Genomic DNA, 12926 nt, shown 5'->3' with positions numbered 1-12926 from the left:
CTTGGTGATGCCTGGAGTATTAGGTGCGTATTAAGCACATTATCCCATTTCTCTTACACAAGATTACACATAGTATGTGCCAGACAGACTTTCACGGGAGCAAAAAAAAAAAGAGCAGCTTGAGAACACTGATCCAGAGGGCAGCAGAGAACAAGTAAATATCTTAAACACCCTCCCCTCCTCACCCCTCCAAATGCATGCTTACAGAGTTTATGAAAATGAATGCTATCATCTCCACGGTGTGGGGCTCTCCCTTTTGCATACCTTTATCAATTAGTAACCCCGCCTTTTCAGTTGCATGCAAGCAAGATGGCCTATGTTTCTGATGTTTGGGATTTTTTGGGGGGAAGAGGAGAGGTCTGCACCCCCAATTTCACTTAAAGTGACACCCTGTATCACTCACCTTTATAATATTGACTTGATAAGAACATATCAATGGGGGAAGTTTTTCAAATGCTTATGTACACGCATCAACATTTTACACAAATTAATAAAGGCAGAAATTTGTCATGGTATCACCCAGAGAAAAACATACGGTTGTGAGTTTCTTTATGAACCTAAGGGAACTAGGAGTAAAACAGTTCTGTAACATCTAACAAAAAAAACTCTACGTATTTTTTCTCTTGTATAGTTTTACATTAGATGCCTGTAAACTTTCTGAAGCTTCTGGAATAAGCTTAGGTAGAACACACTGAAATTTCCTATGAAGAACAGACTGCAGATACGGAAAACACTAACATTTTCATTTGATTTGGATTAAAGCAAGTTGGAAGTAATTTATTTACTTTGTTAAGTATTGGCTACTGCTCATATTCAGAAATACTTGTCCAAATTCTGTACTTGTTCATGCATTTCTTCAGAGTTTTTCACTGTACATTGAGTTTTGTGAGCTACAGGAATTCTGCACATAACCAGATGCAAGTTTTCTAAAATGTGCAGAAGTATTCGAGGATTTGGTGCAACATTATAGCTCTGTTGGAAACTAAAGGTTGTAACACCTTCTGGCTAAGCATGGCATCGCTAAGAACTTCAGACAGGAAACAAACCAAAAAAATCCTTGCAGGTATCTGGGAGCGAGAAGAGAGAACAGCAGTTTTTTCAAAAGTTGCTTAATTTGAAAAATAAGCATATGGCTGCAGACATACAATTTGTGAATTCTGCCACTCTACCTGTCACTTCCAAGTTTATAATAGCATACTGCACCCTTCAGCAAGATGTCAAAAGCAAGGATTTTATCAACAAAACTAAACACTCTTCAACCTAATGTCTGCTTTTAATACATATATTCCACAGATCCTGCCATCTTCCAGACTTACTGTAGTGCCTTCCCCTCTCAGACTGGTACTGCTAATCCAGATCCACCTTTGCCCAGAGTTGATCTTTCAATATCAGTTCCACAAAAGTTCACCCTCTCTTCCCCTCCCCCCCCCCCGCCTTCTTTTTCAGTAGTCTCATTCAGAAAAAGACTTTAACTATTATCTTTATACTAAAAACCTCTAAACTCTACCTCAGAGTCCAGTAGTCAAGTCTACTTTCAGTCAAATGACAGAAAGTGTCTGATCTCCTGGTATTTCATTGCCATATCTTGCTGTTAGGTTAAACCCCAGAACAGCAGAAGCTTACATTCATGATAATTTCCTAAATCCTTTTCTTTCTGTCCTTGTCTCAGCTACCAAAGAATGCCAATCACTTGGCAATACTCGAGGGCACGATCCAAGAATCAGCTTCAAATTGTTTATCCCGCTGAACTTAATGAACTCAAACCAGATCATGCCTAAATCTTGCCACTTCCCTATAAGGAAGGGATATATTTAATACTCCATCTTTTCTTTGTCTGGATAGCTGTATTTCTCACTTCGGATGTGCCATCTTGCTCCTAACCCACTGTTGTATCTCCTCTGATGATATTGTTGTAAATATCATCCTGTCTCATAATTTCAACAGGTATGTCTTGAGACAAACTTCCCTTCAGAAGGAAATTGCTTATCTTCTTTCACGCCTTAGTAGCCTCCTCTGCTGTTCTTTTGCAAGGGAAAACCCCTCAACAACAGTCCAAAAACTCACTAGATAACTCATTTCAAGCCTGTCTCTACCAGAACACCTGTAAAGTCACTTAACAGTAGCAAGACAGCTATTATACTACAAATATTACCCGTGAACTTCAGATCTTAATTTAAACCTTGCACTCTCTGTTTTGCCACATTTATAAGACATGCTGTCTGTCATTTTCATTACTGCACGCAGAATTCACGACAATAAGTTATCCCACAATAAATTTAAATATTTTGTTGGATTTTACTTTTTTACACCCATTTGTGATCAAAGAAAATGTCTCAGTCCTAATTTCAGAAAGCAAAATCACTGCTCAGGAAGATTAAAGCTGGTATTTTCAACATGTTTGCATCATGTCCATTTCCCCCATGAGGTCAGAGGGAGCCGTGTGTTTGAAAGTAGCAAAACTTAGAAAGGAGGGCACAAAAAACCAGAAGCCCTAGAAGTTAATGGGTAGAGACAAATGGAGATGTAGGACTGTGTAATTTACTCAAATACATAACAGTACTCGGAATCAGAGCTAGCACCTAGATCTTACTGTCCAGACAGCACCTATAACAGTCAGTTATTGTATCTGCATCGACAAACATAACTGATGTTTTTTATAACAGAGACCACAAAATGCAGAGCCATTTAATGCAAACATCAATATTTATGCTAGAAAATACCTTTTAGTTTTCCATAATCAACAGTTTTGAACAGAAAGGCTTAAAGCTAAATGGCCTTCTCCATGCTGACATTTAAAGTGGCTCTGAGGAAAAGGTAACTTCGGAATACCATACTAACTGTATACAGTATGATATTTATAAACCAAATAGGTTGGAAAAAAACAAAGCAAACTGGTGTTTTACTGTCTGAACTAATCTTTCAAACAACATGGAGGCTCACAATGATCTGCACTCCATTAATAAGAGTCCTCATATCTGAAACTTTCCCTACAGCATTTTCACAATTCATTGGCTCTAACATATTTTTTAAAACAGTACTATGAAGTGTCTTGGGACAATACCTATCAGATTTACTTTTGCTCTCACAAATTTCCAGATGCAAGTTTGACTACACATATTAATCAAATATCAGAAAAGTTTCTATTCATTTTTTTAATTGTTTTTAATTTATTTCCAAGCTTTACCTTAAGAGCACAGAAGATGCAAGAATCACCCATACATTTGTGCATTGTGATTTGCCGGAAACTGCGGCGAAAAATGTCCAGGTGCCAGAGAACCTGAAACACAAAAAGGGGCACAGCTAATTTTATGAATATATAAAATAAAATACTGCATATAGCTCTGACTAAAGCTGCACATGCTAAATAATCCCAGAAGTACACTAATGTCAGTGCAGTAAACATCACTTTTAAAATGGGATGCCTTTTATCTAACAGCAAGTTGACTTTTTCCTCTTTCTTCCTCAGCTGTAGCATTTACATGCATTAAGCCACAGTAGGACATCGCTCTGAATTTCTTGCAACATGCTTTGTCCATGTGGCAGTGCCATCTTAAACAGCACTTGCCCTGACTGCTCCCCAATGCTGGCACCACAGCCAGCCATTGTGCAGCTGCACCATGAGGCTGGGCAGAGCTGCCAAGGACACCCCATCTACCGCTGCAGCTGAAAACCCTCCATCCTTCCACCTCCTAGGCAGCCTCCTTTCTCTGAGCAGAAAGCCCAAATGCTGGAAAAATTGAGCACCAACAGCACATACATTAACAGGTTCCTCCAAGTCAAAAATGATAAATTACTAAAAGCCGTTATGCCCAATATTATCACTAGTAAGTGCCATGACTACTCGCAGATTTCTAACCCTAACCTGTGTAGGCAGTTATACTTTTCTCTCAGGACAGATATGGTGATAATACCAGGTATGTGACCAGGTATAGTCACAGCGTATAAAAGCAAGCAGGCTTTTATGTGTCCTGCAAGCAACAGCTACAGGCAATGTTTGCTGAAGCACCAGGTTTTATTCTTAAGTTTTACCACTAATTCTGTGCAATCTTGGGCAATTATCTAAATACACAGCTGTAAAATAGCAACAGTACTGATCTCTGAGGTGTATCTCAGCCAGCTCTTTATATATGAATGTGGTCAGCCCTGGCTATTTCAGCTTCAACTAACAATAATTGGACTTTCTTGTAAGCCTCAGAGCCACCAGCCTTTCAGGAGGCAGAAGCTTGCACTGAAAGAAGCCCTGACCTAAATCACATCCTGCTGGATTCCAGACAGAGCAGCAAGGTCCAGGCTGGCATCTGACTGGCTAACTGCTTCATTAGCCTAAACAGAGGGACCAAACTTCTTATTTCTGATTAACCTGTCCAGAGCAACTGGCTAGAAAAAATTTAGCACTCTGAAAAAAGTTGTGCTGGTTTCAAAAAGTGTTTCCAGCTGGAACAATTTGTTAACTAAACTACAGCACACAAATGTTATCTACAATTAAATTTAAAAACCACATTTATTATTTCATCTGTAAAGTTTCCCATAACTTCAGAATTGTCAGGGCTATGTTCATATTCAAACTCTCCCTATACTTAAGGGCCTGGGAAGCAACTTGAGCCTTGGAACGATCTGATTACACGCAACATTCCTGAAGGACTACTGCAGACTTCACAAAAGGACAAAAAATACACATTTAGGAAGGAGTCCAATTTTTCCAATGTCATTACCCTTGGAGTTTATCTTGAATGTTTATTGAAACATTTAATAGTAAGTAGCAACAAACATTCAAGAACTTCTCAGACTAACACTGAATATTAAAAAATTAAGATAAAAAACCCAGAAGTCTATTTTTATGAAGCGATCACCACCTTGTTTTTTTTGTTCAATTCAGCTTTGACTGTAAATATTTTTGGGATCCTATTTCTCTTATCATTAGAAGAAAACACGTTATGTAGAAGACTAAAGGCTGGGTCATAGGCTTTTGTCTTCATGTATGGCAGGCAGCTGATGTTAGACTCTACTTAGTTCTGACCTAGGCTCAGTAACTCAATATTAGGAGGCAACCAGTGATTACACGTTACAACTTAACAAAAGCAATTAATATGGTACATCACTGGAAACCCCATTTTTCTTATATTAAGTTGCCTTTGTACCTGGTCCTGTATTACATGGCATGTTAAGCCTGCTGAGGGTCACTGGTGTTTCTATTTGTATTATTTGCATCACAGGGGTATCTTCAAGCCCAAAGTTAGTTGAGAACCTAATCATGCCCATGAGGGGAAAAACCAAACAAAAACCCCACCCCCCCAAATAAAACTCCAACCAAAAACCAAAACAAAAACCCACACCAAAACAAAAAAAAAAAAACACGGGGGGGGGGGAGGGGAGGAAACACACACACAAAAACAAACAACAACCCAACCAACCAAAAAACCCTCCAAAACCCAACCTCACAGTGACACGGTCTGTGCTACACAAACAAGTCATATGAAAGAAAGGAAGCTGCTGTGGAGAAAAGGTTTTAAAACCTGCAGCCAGAAGGACTGAATCTCAAACGTCAGACATGCAAAACATCTATATGGTGACCATACCACTACAGCAGCCATACCACTCTGCTAAATTTTGACAAAGGAAAAGGTTTTTCTTCAAAACTAAAAGATGGACTCAATCATCTAAACTAAGCTACAAACTATCAGATAGAAAGTTAGACTACATAAGAAATATCTTGTACAGGTATTATCAACCCTTGAACCGGACTGGTTCAACAAAAAAGTTAACTTTAGTTTGAAGGAGTAGACATATGGCAAGCTATGCAACACTCTATTACTTTAAAGGAAAATTTCTACATATTATTTTCATCTTTGGTTGACATATTACAAGTTTACACAAACAAAAGATTGAAGTACACTAAGTGATGACCGTGAATGCTGGTTTTTTTACCAGGAAAACCTGAAAATTAAAAAAAGATTTTCTATAACTCAACTAATCTGCATTTTCCAACATAGCTTTATTCTATCTAGGCCCACAAACAATTACGTAGTCAAGCCTGGCTGTATTTGTTGCAGAGCTGAGCCTAAGAAAACACTGCAATAGACAGAGGACAGAGACAGAAACATTTTTTTTATTATGTGCTCTTACCTGTAGCGCGCTATTCAGGAAGCAACTGTTCTGTCCTGGTTCGTTGCTGAGACCTTTACTGGGTGCTATTGAGGTTGTATTTCTTGGAGTAAACATACCCTGTACATTCCCCCGACCCACAGAAAAGTAATTTCTTTTCCAAGACATCTTCCAGTTTCAGCTGTAGAACATGCAGATTTAGGCTGGCAGAGTATGTGAGTTGACCAGATCCCTTCCTTTCACCAAAATTCAAAACCGGGACAACATCCAATCTTCTTTAAATTACAGTTTAAACAGTATTTATCAGGACACAGGCAGTTTGCTGCTTCTAAATCCAGCCCAGGATGCTATTCTTCATTTCATACTTATGTATGCAAAAAACCTCTTCTACAAGCAGCCACACACAAAGTTTCCAAAAAGAAAGAATCCATGGTTGTCCAAGTTCATCTGTTACGCTGCTTCTCCCTTTTCCAAACAGGCAGTGACTTCAGGGAACAAATAGCAAATTAAGGTGGTCCCAAAATTGAGAGCAGAAAAACAACAGCTACCTCCCACACCCCAAAAGTCCCAGCTTTTCTAATCCTTTTATAATCCTCCTGCAGAAGATGGGAAAAATCCAATTAGTAAGGGAACAGAGAAACCAAAATAAAACCTTGGCAGCTCCCCTTCAGTTACATCTATCTTGGGTGATGAAAGAGACATTATCCTCATAGGGAGAAAGAAGCAACTCCAGGACTGGAGAGTGAAGAGCTTTAAAACAGCATATAGTCTCCAATATAACTCTTCTAATCCTGTGCACGATCTTTAGAAGTTTCTTCTCCCGATCCTCCTTTTGCAATCGGAATGCCTGGCTGTGCCAGAAAGCTTGAGAGAGAAAAATAATCAAAGGCTTGTGTCATTTAATTACTCTCTTGGTTCTGTGCTGTTCTGCCAAGACCAGTGTTGCCTCACCTCCCACAATACACTGAATCTTCTGAGACAAAGCAAAAAATATAAACCTTCCTCCACCCAAAAAATAAAATTACATTGAAAAGAACAGAGAATTCTGAGAAAAGTATGTAAGAGCAACAGGGCTGGAGTATGTTGGAAGGGTTAAGAAGGAACTTAGATTAAAAAAAAACCCATAACATTCATGTTCACTCCATGGCAGTTTTCATACATATCCTTTACACTCCTGAAGTGTTAAATTTCTTTAAGATATCCTAGTCATTCATACAGTAGTACAAGGATTTGTGAGTCTGTGAATACAGGCTAGCACATTGTCCACCCTAGAACTGGGATTTTGCCCTGAACTTGGAAGGCCGAGAAGACAAAGGCACAGGCCTCTCCCCTCAACTCAGCAGCCCACAGCTCTCTCCTGAACAAAGCAGTCTCCAGATTTTCTTGATCAGAAATTATGTGCCTCTCTATAAAAAGTTACTTAGTCTAGGTACACGGGATATACGGTATTATTCTGGCTTCTTCAGAAGCATCAATGTCTTTTGAAAGCAAAATTGATGCTTCTGAAGAAGCCAGAAGAATCATTCAAGAGGAACTGCCCTTCGCACCACAAGTTCACTTTTGCCCTCATCTCACACGTAATGTAAAAAAAGAACTTGATATAAGAAATTTCTAGAAACAGGAAATACAAGACTCATAGCAATACATTTTTTGAAGTTCTTTTAAGTGTAGCCCACCTGTATTTACTTTACAGCCAATTTCCTAACATTTTCCAGGGACATTCCCAATGACATTTAGGATTATCCCATTTTTGATACACATAACTGAATGTACCTATTACAGCTGGTAGAAGCAAGATGACTCTATTCCACATATTCTGAAGTAGTAATTGCATTATGAAGTCACTACAAAATAGATACACACAGAGTTTGTGTATCAGCAAAAATTAACTAAGAATAATTCCTTACAAAGATATCCTGGGTATCTGTGAAGGCAAGTTTTCACCTTCCTCACAATTATAAATTCTTCATCTCCTATCAAAACACAGAAAGAACTTCCTCAACACCTGCAAATGTGTTACAGCAGCCTAATCCATTCCTTTCTAGTCATATCTTGTTTGTACTTCTATTAAACTCATTCTACAAATATTAATGAAGTCTCAGCATTGCTCTAAGGCAGGCAAATATCTATATACAGATGAATATTCTCCTTGGCTGCCAGGGTGCCATGCAAAATTTTCAGATGTGCTTGCAAACCTGCAGGCACAGACTATTACCATGCCCAATGCGCAACATTCCTGAGCACTGAACTTGCACAAGGTTCATTTCAAAGCAATTTCAGCCTCAGCCACCTTTCTTTGCTCAATCCCTTAATGAGCCATGAGCCAACCATACTGTGTGAAGTAATTCAGTTTCAAACAGCAATTTAAGGATCTCTGTAAACCAACACCACTTGCAATAGGTGCAGCGGCTAAGCCTGCACCGCAGAGACAAGCAGAACACCGTGTGGAATGAGCTGAGGCAAGCAGGCTGTGTGCTAACTCACAAAAACTCCTGAGCCAAGCACTCCGTCTTCCTTCCACAGCACCTATGAAAAGACGGAAAACACAATCCAAAACATGCCTCAGATGCACAGCAGTGAGCAACACCTATTCAGTGGACTTAAGTTCAAATCAGATTCTGCTCTCAAAATGGGGTATAAAACTTTTAAGTATTTTTTGAGCCAAGCTGTCTCAGTTATGACAAAGTGAATAACTTTTTTGTATTGATTTTTATTGTCTTGGAACCAGAATCGAGTTAGAGGCTTTGCAGTTTGCCTGTCATTGCAACAAGAATAGTGCAAGCTGGCCAGGGCTCTCACAGCAACTGTGCAAGCTCACTCCTGCACTGCCTTTGCACAGGCTTAGCAGACCTGACTTCTTATCACATGTTCACTACGGTCACTCACAGGAGCAAGTTCAGTTTGCTCAATTGGCTATATGGCTTTTGCAGAGCTAAGAGCAAGCAGAAAACACTGAAGCTGGTAACCACCCAGTTACAACAAAACCAGATCTCTGGAGATAAATGGCAGCTTCACACTTTGCCAACCTCTAAAAACTTACTACAGTTATATAACAACTATAAAATTGAATCCTAATTAATCTGAAATATACGTAAGACACTATTCCTACGGATTATTTACAGACCCACTTAGCTTCTGCTCTACCATAAAGAGGGTAACAAAAATCAAGCAGGAAAAAAGAATTTTTGTAAAAACCAACCATCATTATTAAAATACTCTGCTTTGTTTCCACCACTGCTGACTAACCCTCCCATACTTTAAACACCCAACATACTATTGCTAAGAAAACGGCAGTGATCTGTAAGGGAAGAGGAAGGCTACTGCTGCACAAGCAAATGTAGGTATTCTCCAGACATGCTATTTCTCCCAGATACTGGGTTAACTTGTAAGTGGTCCCAACCACAGAACCAGAGAAAAAATTTACTTTTGGAAATGAAATCACGATAACACTTTGATGATATGTAACTATATTCTCTGAAGCTTGTGTAAGTAAGAAGAAAAAATTTTCACATATTATTTCTGATTAAAGAAGTTTTTGAGAAAGATTGTTCCCCTATTAAGAACACATAAAAGCCAATAGCTTTTTAGTAGTACAAGGGAAACCCCTATGGTTTAATTGCTGATAGGGTTTCCCAGCCTTCTGTAGCATTTTAACTTTAGGTGACAACTGCAGTTCCACGTAACTCTTGAAGTAAAAAACAAAACAAAACACAAAAACAAAAACAAAACCAATCAAAAAACCAACACACAAAAAAAAAACAAAAAGTGAAAAAACCACTAACACCGCCCCCGCCAGACAACAGATTCAAAGGCTGTAGCTATTCTACGTCCCAGTGGCATCTGCAGAAAACTGAGTCTGAACTAAAAGCAAAAGGTATTATCAGGCCTGAGAAAACTGTTCTTATAGAAAAGAGAGAGGATTCTCATTGCTAGCAATTTTACTAATACAGAAATATGACCAAAATAGGAGGAATACCAGATGCAAAAGCATAAATGATGTTCTTGGTTCAGTACTCAGAACTTTATCTTAAGAGACAAAATGAACTGAGGCAGAAAGCCTAAAGACTTTTAAGGTATTTGAATTTTATTCCTCATATTAAGAACAAAATTCACTGAAATAAGGCACAAAATTAATGTAGCCAGCATGATTTTAAAAAGCTAACTATAGCGCTGAAAAGTTGCATAGCCTTACAATGTTATAATATAGTGTAAATAAAGAAATACATAAAGACTATTTTATTTAAAAAATTAAATCCAACATTCTAGATCTTCCATTGAATTCATGCTGTTTGGCAACAGCTTTCGCCGGGAAGGAGGGAGGGCTCCCAACTGCACAGACAAGCTCAGCAGACAAGAGAAGGGCATGGTGCACCACTCCCATCGCATCTCTGGCAGTACAATCCCAGAGCAAGGCTGGCCATGTTTCAGCACGTATTTCTGTCCTGAAGAAACACGAGTCTGTGCTTGGGACAGCAGAGCACAGCACTCTACAGGAGACGTACCACAGAATAGTTGAAGTCCCTTTTCATTCTTATACTCGCTAAATCAATCACATAGAAACAACATCTCAAGTGGCATCCTTCGTTCTCTGGTGAGGTCCAGCTATTACTGTTCATTTTAAGGTGAAAAAGATTGTAACACTCCTCTCTCACTGAAGTCTCATGTCTCTCCAATGTTTTAGGCTATTGCTTGATGAACCATTTCCAGCACATGGCTGAATTAAAACTTACACTTAGGAAAGGAGATGCTTCCATTTAGCACTAGGTATGGCCGAAACAACCAATTAGCATTTATCGCACTGTTACATGTAAGAGCAGAGGTCCAGAATTTATTTTTCATTACTCCTATTTCTGCATAAACTTTCAAAACACAGAACAAAGTATGTGCTTCAATGTGTAATGTGTGTGTTTTTAGAACAGTCCCTCCATACACCCAAGATCCTACCACATTTTCTGGCAGTAGGGAGTACATCAATGGTGCTGAGGGCAAATTGTTGTTCCACATGCCACACCACCTCTGAAAGCCTGAACAGATGAGAAGTGAGGCAGAGAGACCGGGAGAGGCAAAGAGACCAGGGGTGGGGGTGACAGAGAGAGAGAGAGAGAGAGAGAGAGAGAGAGAGAGAGAGAGAGAGAGAGAGAGAGAGAGAGAGAGAGAGAGAGAGAGAGATGGAAAGAGAGCGGGAGGATGCACGCCGGGCAGGTGGAGAGACACGCAGGCATACAGAGAGACAGGCACAGGCAGACAGAAAGAATTGTCCAAAAGACAATGGATTTTGGTGAAAGTTTTCACCCAGATGACTCCTGGCAGGGATCTCCCTTGACTGATCCCATGGCTGTTCTCAGCTAGAGGGAAAGAGTTTTCACAGCTAGAGGCTTGAGAACATACTTTCTCCACGCAGCTGAAATTATGAAAATATTGGCTAATTTCTGCATGGGTTAATACTGATAACTCTGCAATCAAATATCATTTAAGACCTTTATTTACAGTTTAGACATCCCAAATACAGCCAGATTTTCAAGTCAGTCTAAATTCAATCCTGAAGGTGATGAAATAAAACAGAGGGACAGTAAAAGTTCCCATTACCGATAGCCATGGGGCTGGATGAAGAAAGGAGTGAACAGGGCAGTGATCTTAAAGGTAAACATCCCTGACAGAAGTCAGCTGCCTCACAACCAAAGAGGGGATAACTTCCTCCTCTTGAGGATGTCTCCTCTTTTTGAGATTCTTAGCTAGCCAGAAATACTGGACAGATTTCTTTGTACACCTAGATGACACAGCATAACTACAAAGATGTACAGTTATTTCCATTCATCTCCAAGAATTTTTGGATAGTGCAAATGGAACAGTAGAGGAAAAAAACCCAAACCTTCCTGTTTTATGCATGCATTTTCTCAGTCTTGATTGCTATGCTGGGAAAAAGAGGGTAAAAAAAGCCTGTGATGCTTTTGCTGTCAAGCTTACACCCATTTGTCAGTCTTCTCCTTAAAGGAATAATTTAATTACCCAGCTCTGTGCTACTCATGCCTACTGGGCAGAACCAGGACCTGACAGCACCTGACAGTGCTGCTGATGCCCACGACAGACTCATACTGGTCTTCCTTATTTTTCATTCTGCTAATGCGCAGTTCCTAGTCTGTGAAGTGTTATAAAGATAGGACAAAGCTGTGACTGTCAGAGACCTTAGGCTAACTCCCCAGAACCATGTTGGAAAATATACTCAAAGTTTACATAAGTTTATGATAGATGGTCTTTCAGACACCAGGGAAATGTTTCCACTTAGCTGATGTAAAAATAATTATCCAAACCTTAGCTCAAAGGTTGCTAGTGAAGACCATCAAAATTACCTTGGAGGGAAGATTAAAACCAAAGTTTCCCCAAATCCACAGACATACTTCTTTAGAGAGTAAGGGTATGGCAAGCCTGTGACAAACACCACAGGCTTCCCAGAAGACAATGAAGGCCACCGCTGAGAGACCACCTCAAGATAATGGAAACCAAACCTGAAGGGACCAGACGGAACAGCGAGCAAACTGGGATAACAAACATCCTTAAGTGTAACTGCAGTCATTTCCACCACTACCACTGTATTTGTACAGCATACCAACCGCTAGAAGAAACTGTAGACAACTCACTGCTTCTACAGTGATCAGAGAGAGAAAACTGGACACATTTTTCATGAAGAATGTGTTCTTATACCAACTTTTCAAACCAACAAATAACCCATGAAAAACAAGAACAAACCCACTCGATCTCCTGTTATCTGCTCAGACCAACAAGGGGCGTGGAGAGACCATGTTCTGCAGAAACACCTTAAAGTGAGA

General features: G+C 39.5%; 1 protein-coding gene across 12 annotated transcripts in view; it reads right to left on the bottom strand.

The window, feature by feature from the left end:
• USP54 (ubiquitin specific peptidase 54) overlaps nucleotides 1-12926 on the bottom strand; it is a 102528-nt gene that overhangs the window by 45049 nt on the left and 44553 nt on the right. For 9 of the 12 annotated variants that reach the window (XM_075107954.1, XM_075107960.1, XM_075107961.1 and 6 more), the window contains exons 2-3: nucleotides 6124-6966; nucleotides 3185-3277 (exon numbers count right to left, since the gene is read on the bottom strand). The exons of 1 other annotated variant lie outside the window; for it this stretch is intronic. In XM_075107954.1, the coding sequence (XP_074964055.1) occupies nucleotides 3185-3277; nucleotides 6124-6270 (240 nt within the window). In that variant the 5' untranslated portion in view covers nucleotides 6271-6966. Of the gene's footprint in view, nucleotides 1-3184; nucleotides 3278-6123; nucleotides 6967-8586; nucleotides 8621-12926 lie in introns of those variants that run through there. 2 more of the 12 variants (XM_075107957.1, XM_075107962.1) reach the window with 2 other exon arrangements.

Source organism: Phalacrocorax aristotelis, chromosome 12 (assembly GCF_949628215.1).
Source record: "Phalacrocorax aristotelis chromosome 12, bGulAri2.1, whole genome shotgun sequence".
Classification (NCBI taxonomy): domain Eukaryota; kingdom Metazoa; phylum Chordata; class Aves; order Suliformes; family Phalacrocoracidae; genus Phalacrocorax; species Phalacrocorax aristotelis.
Note: the sequence above shows the minus strand (reverse complement) of the source record. Positions and strands in the feature narration are given on the sequence as shown.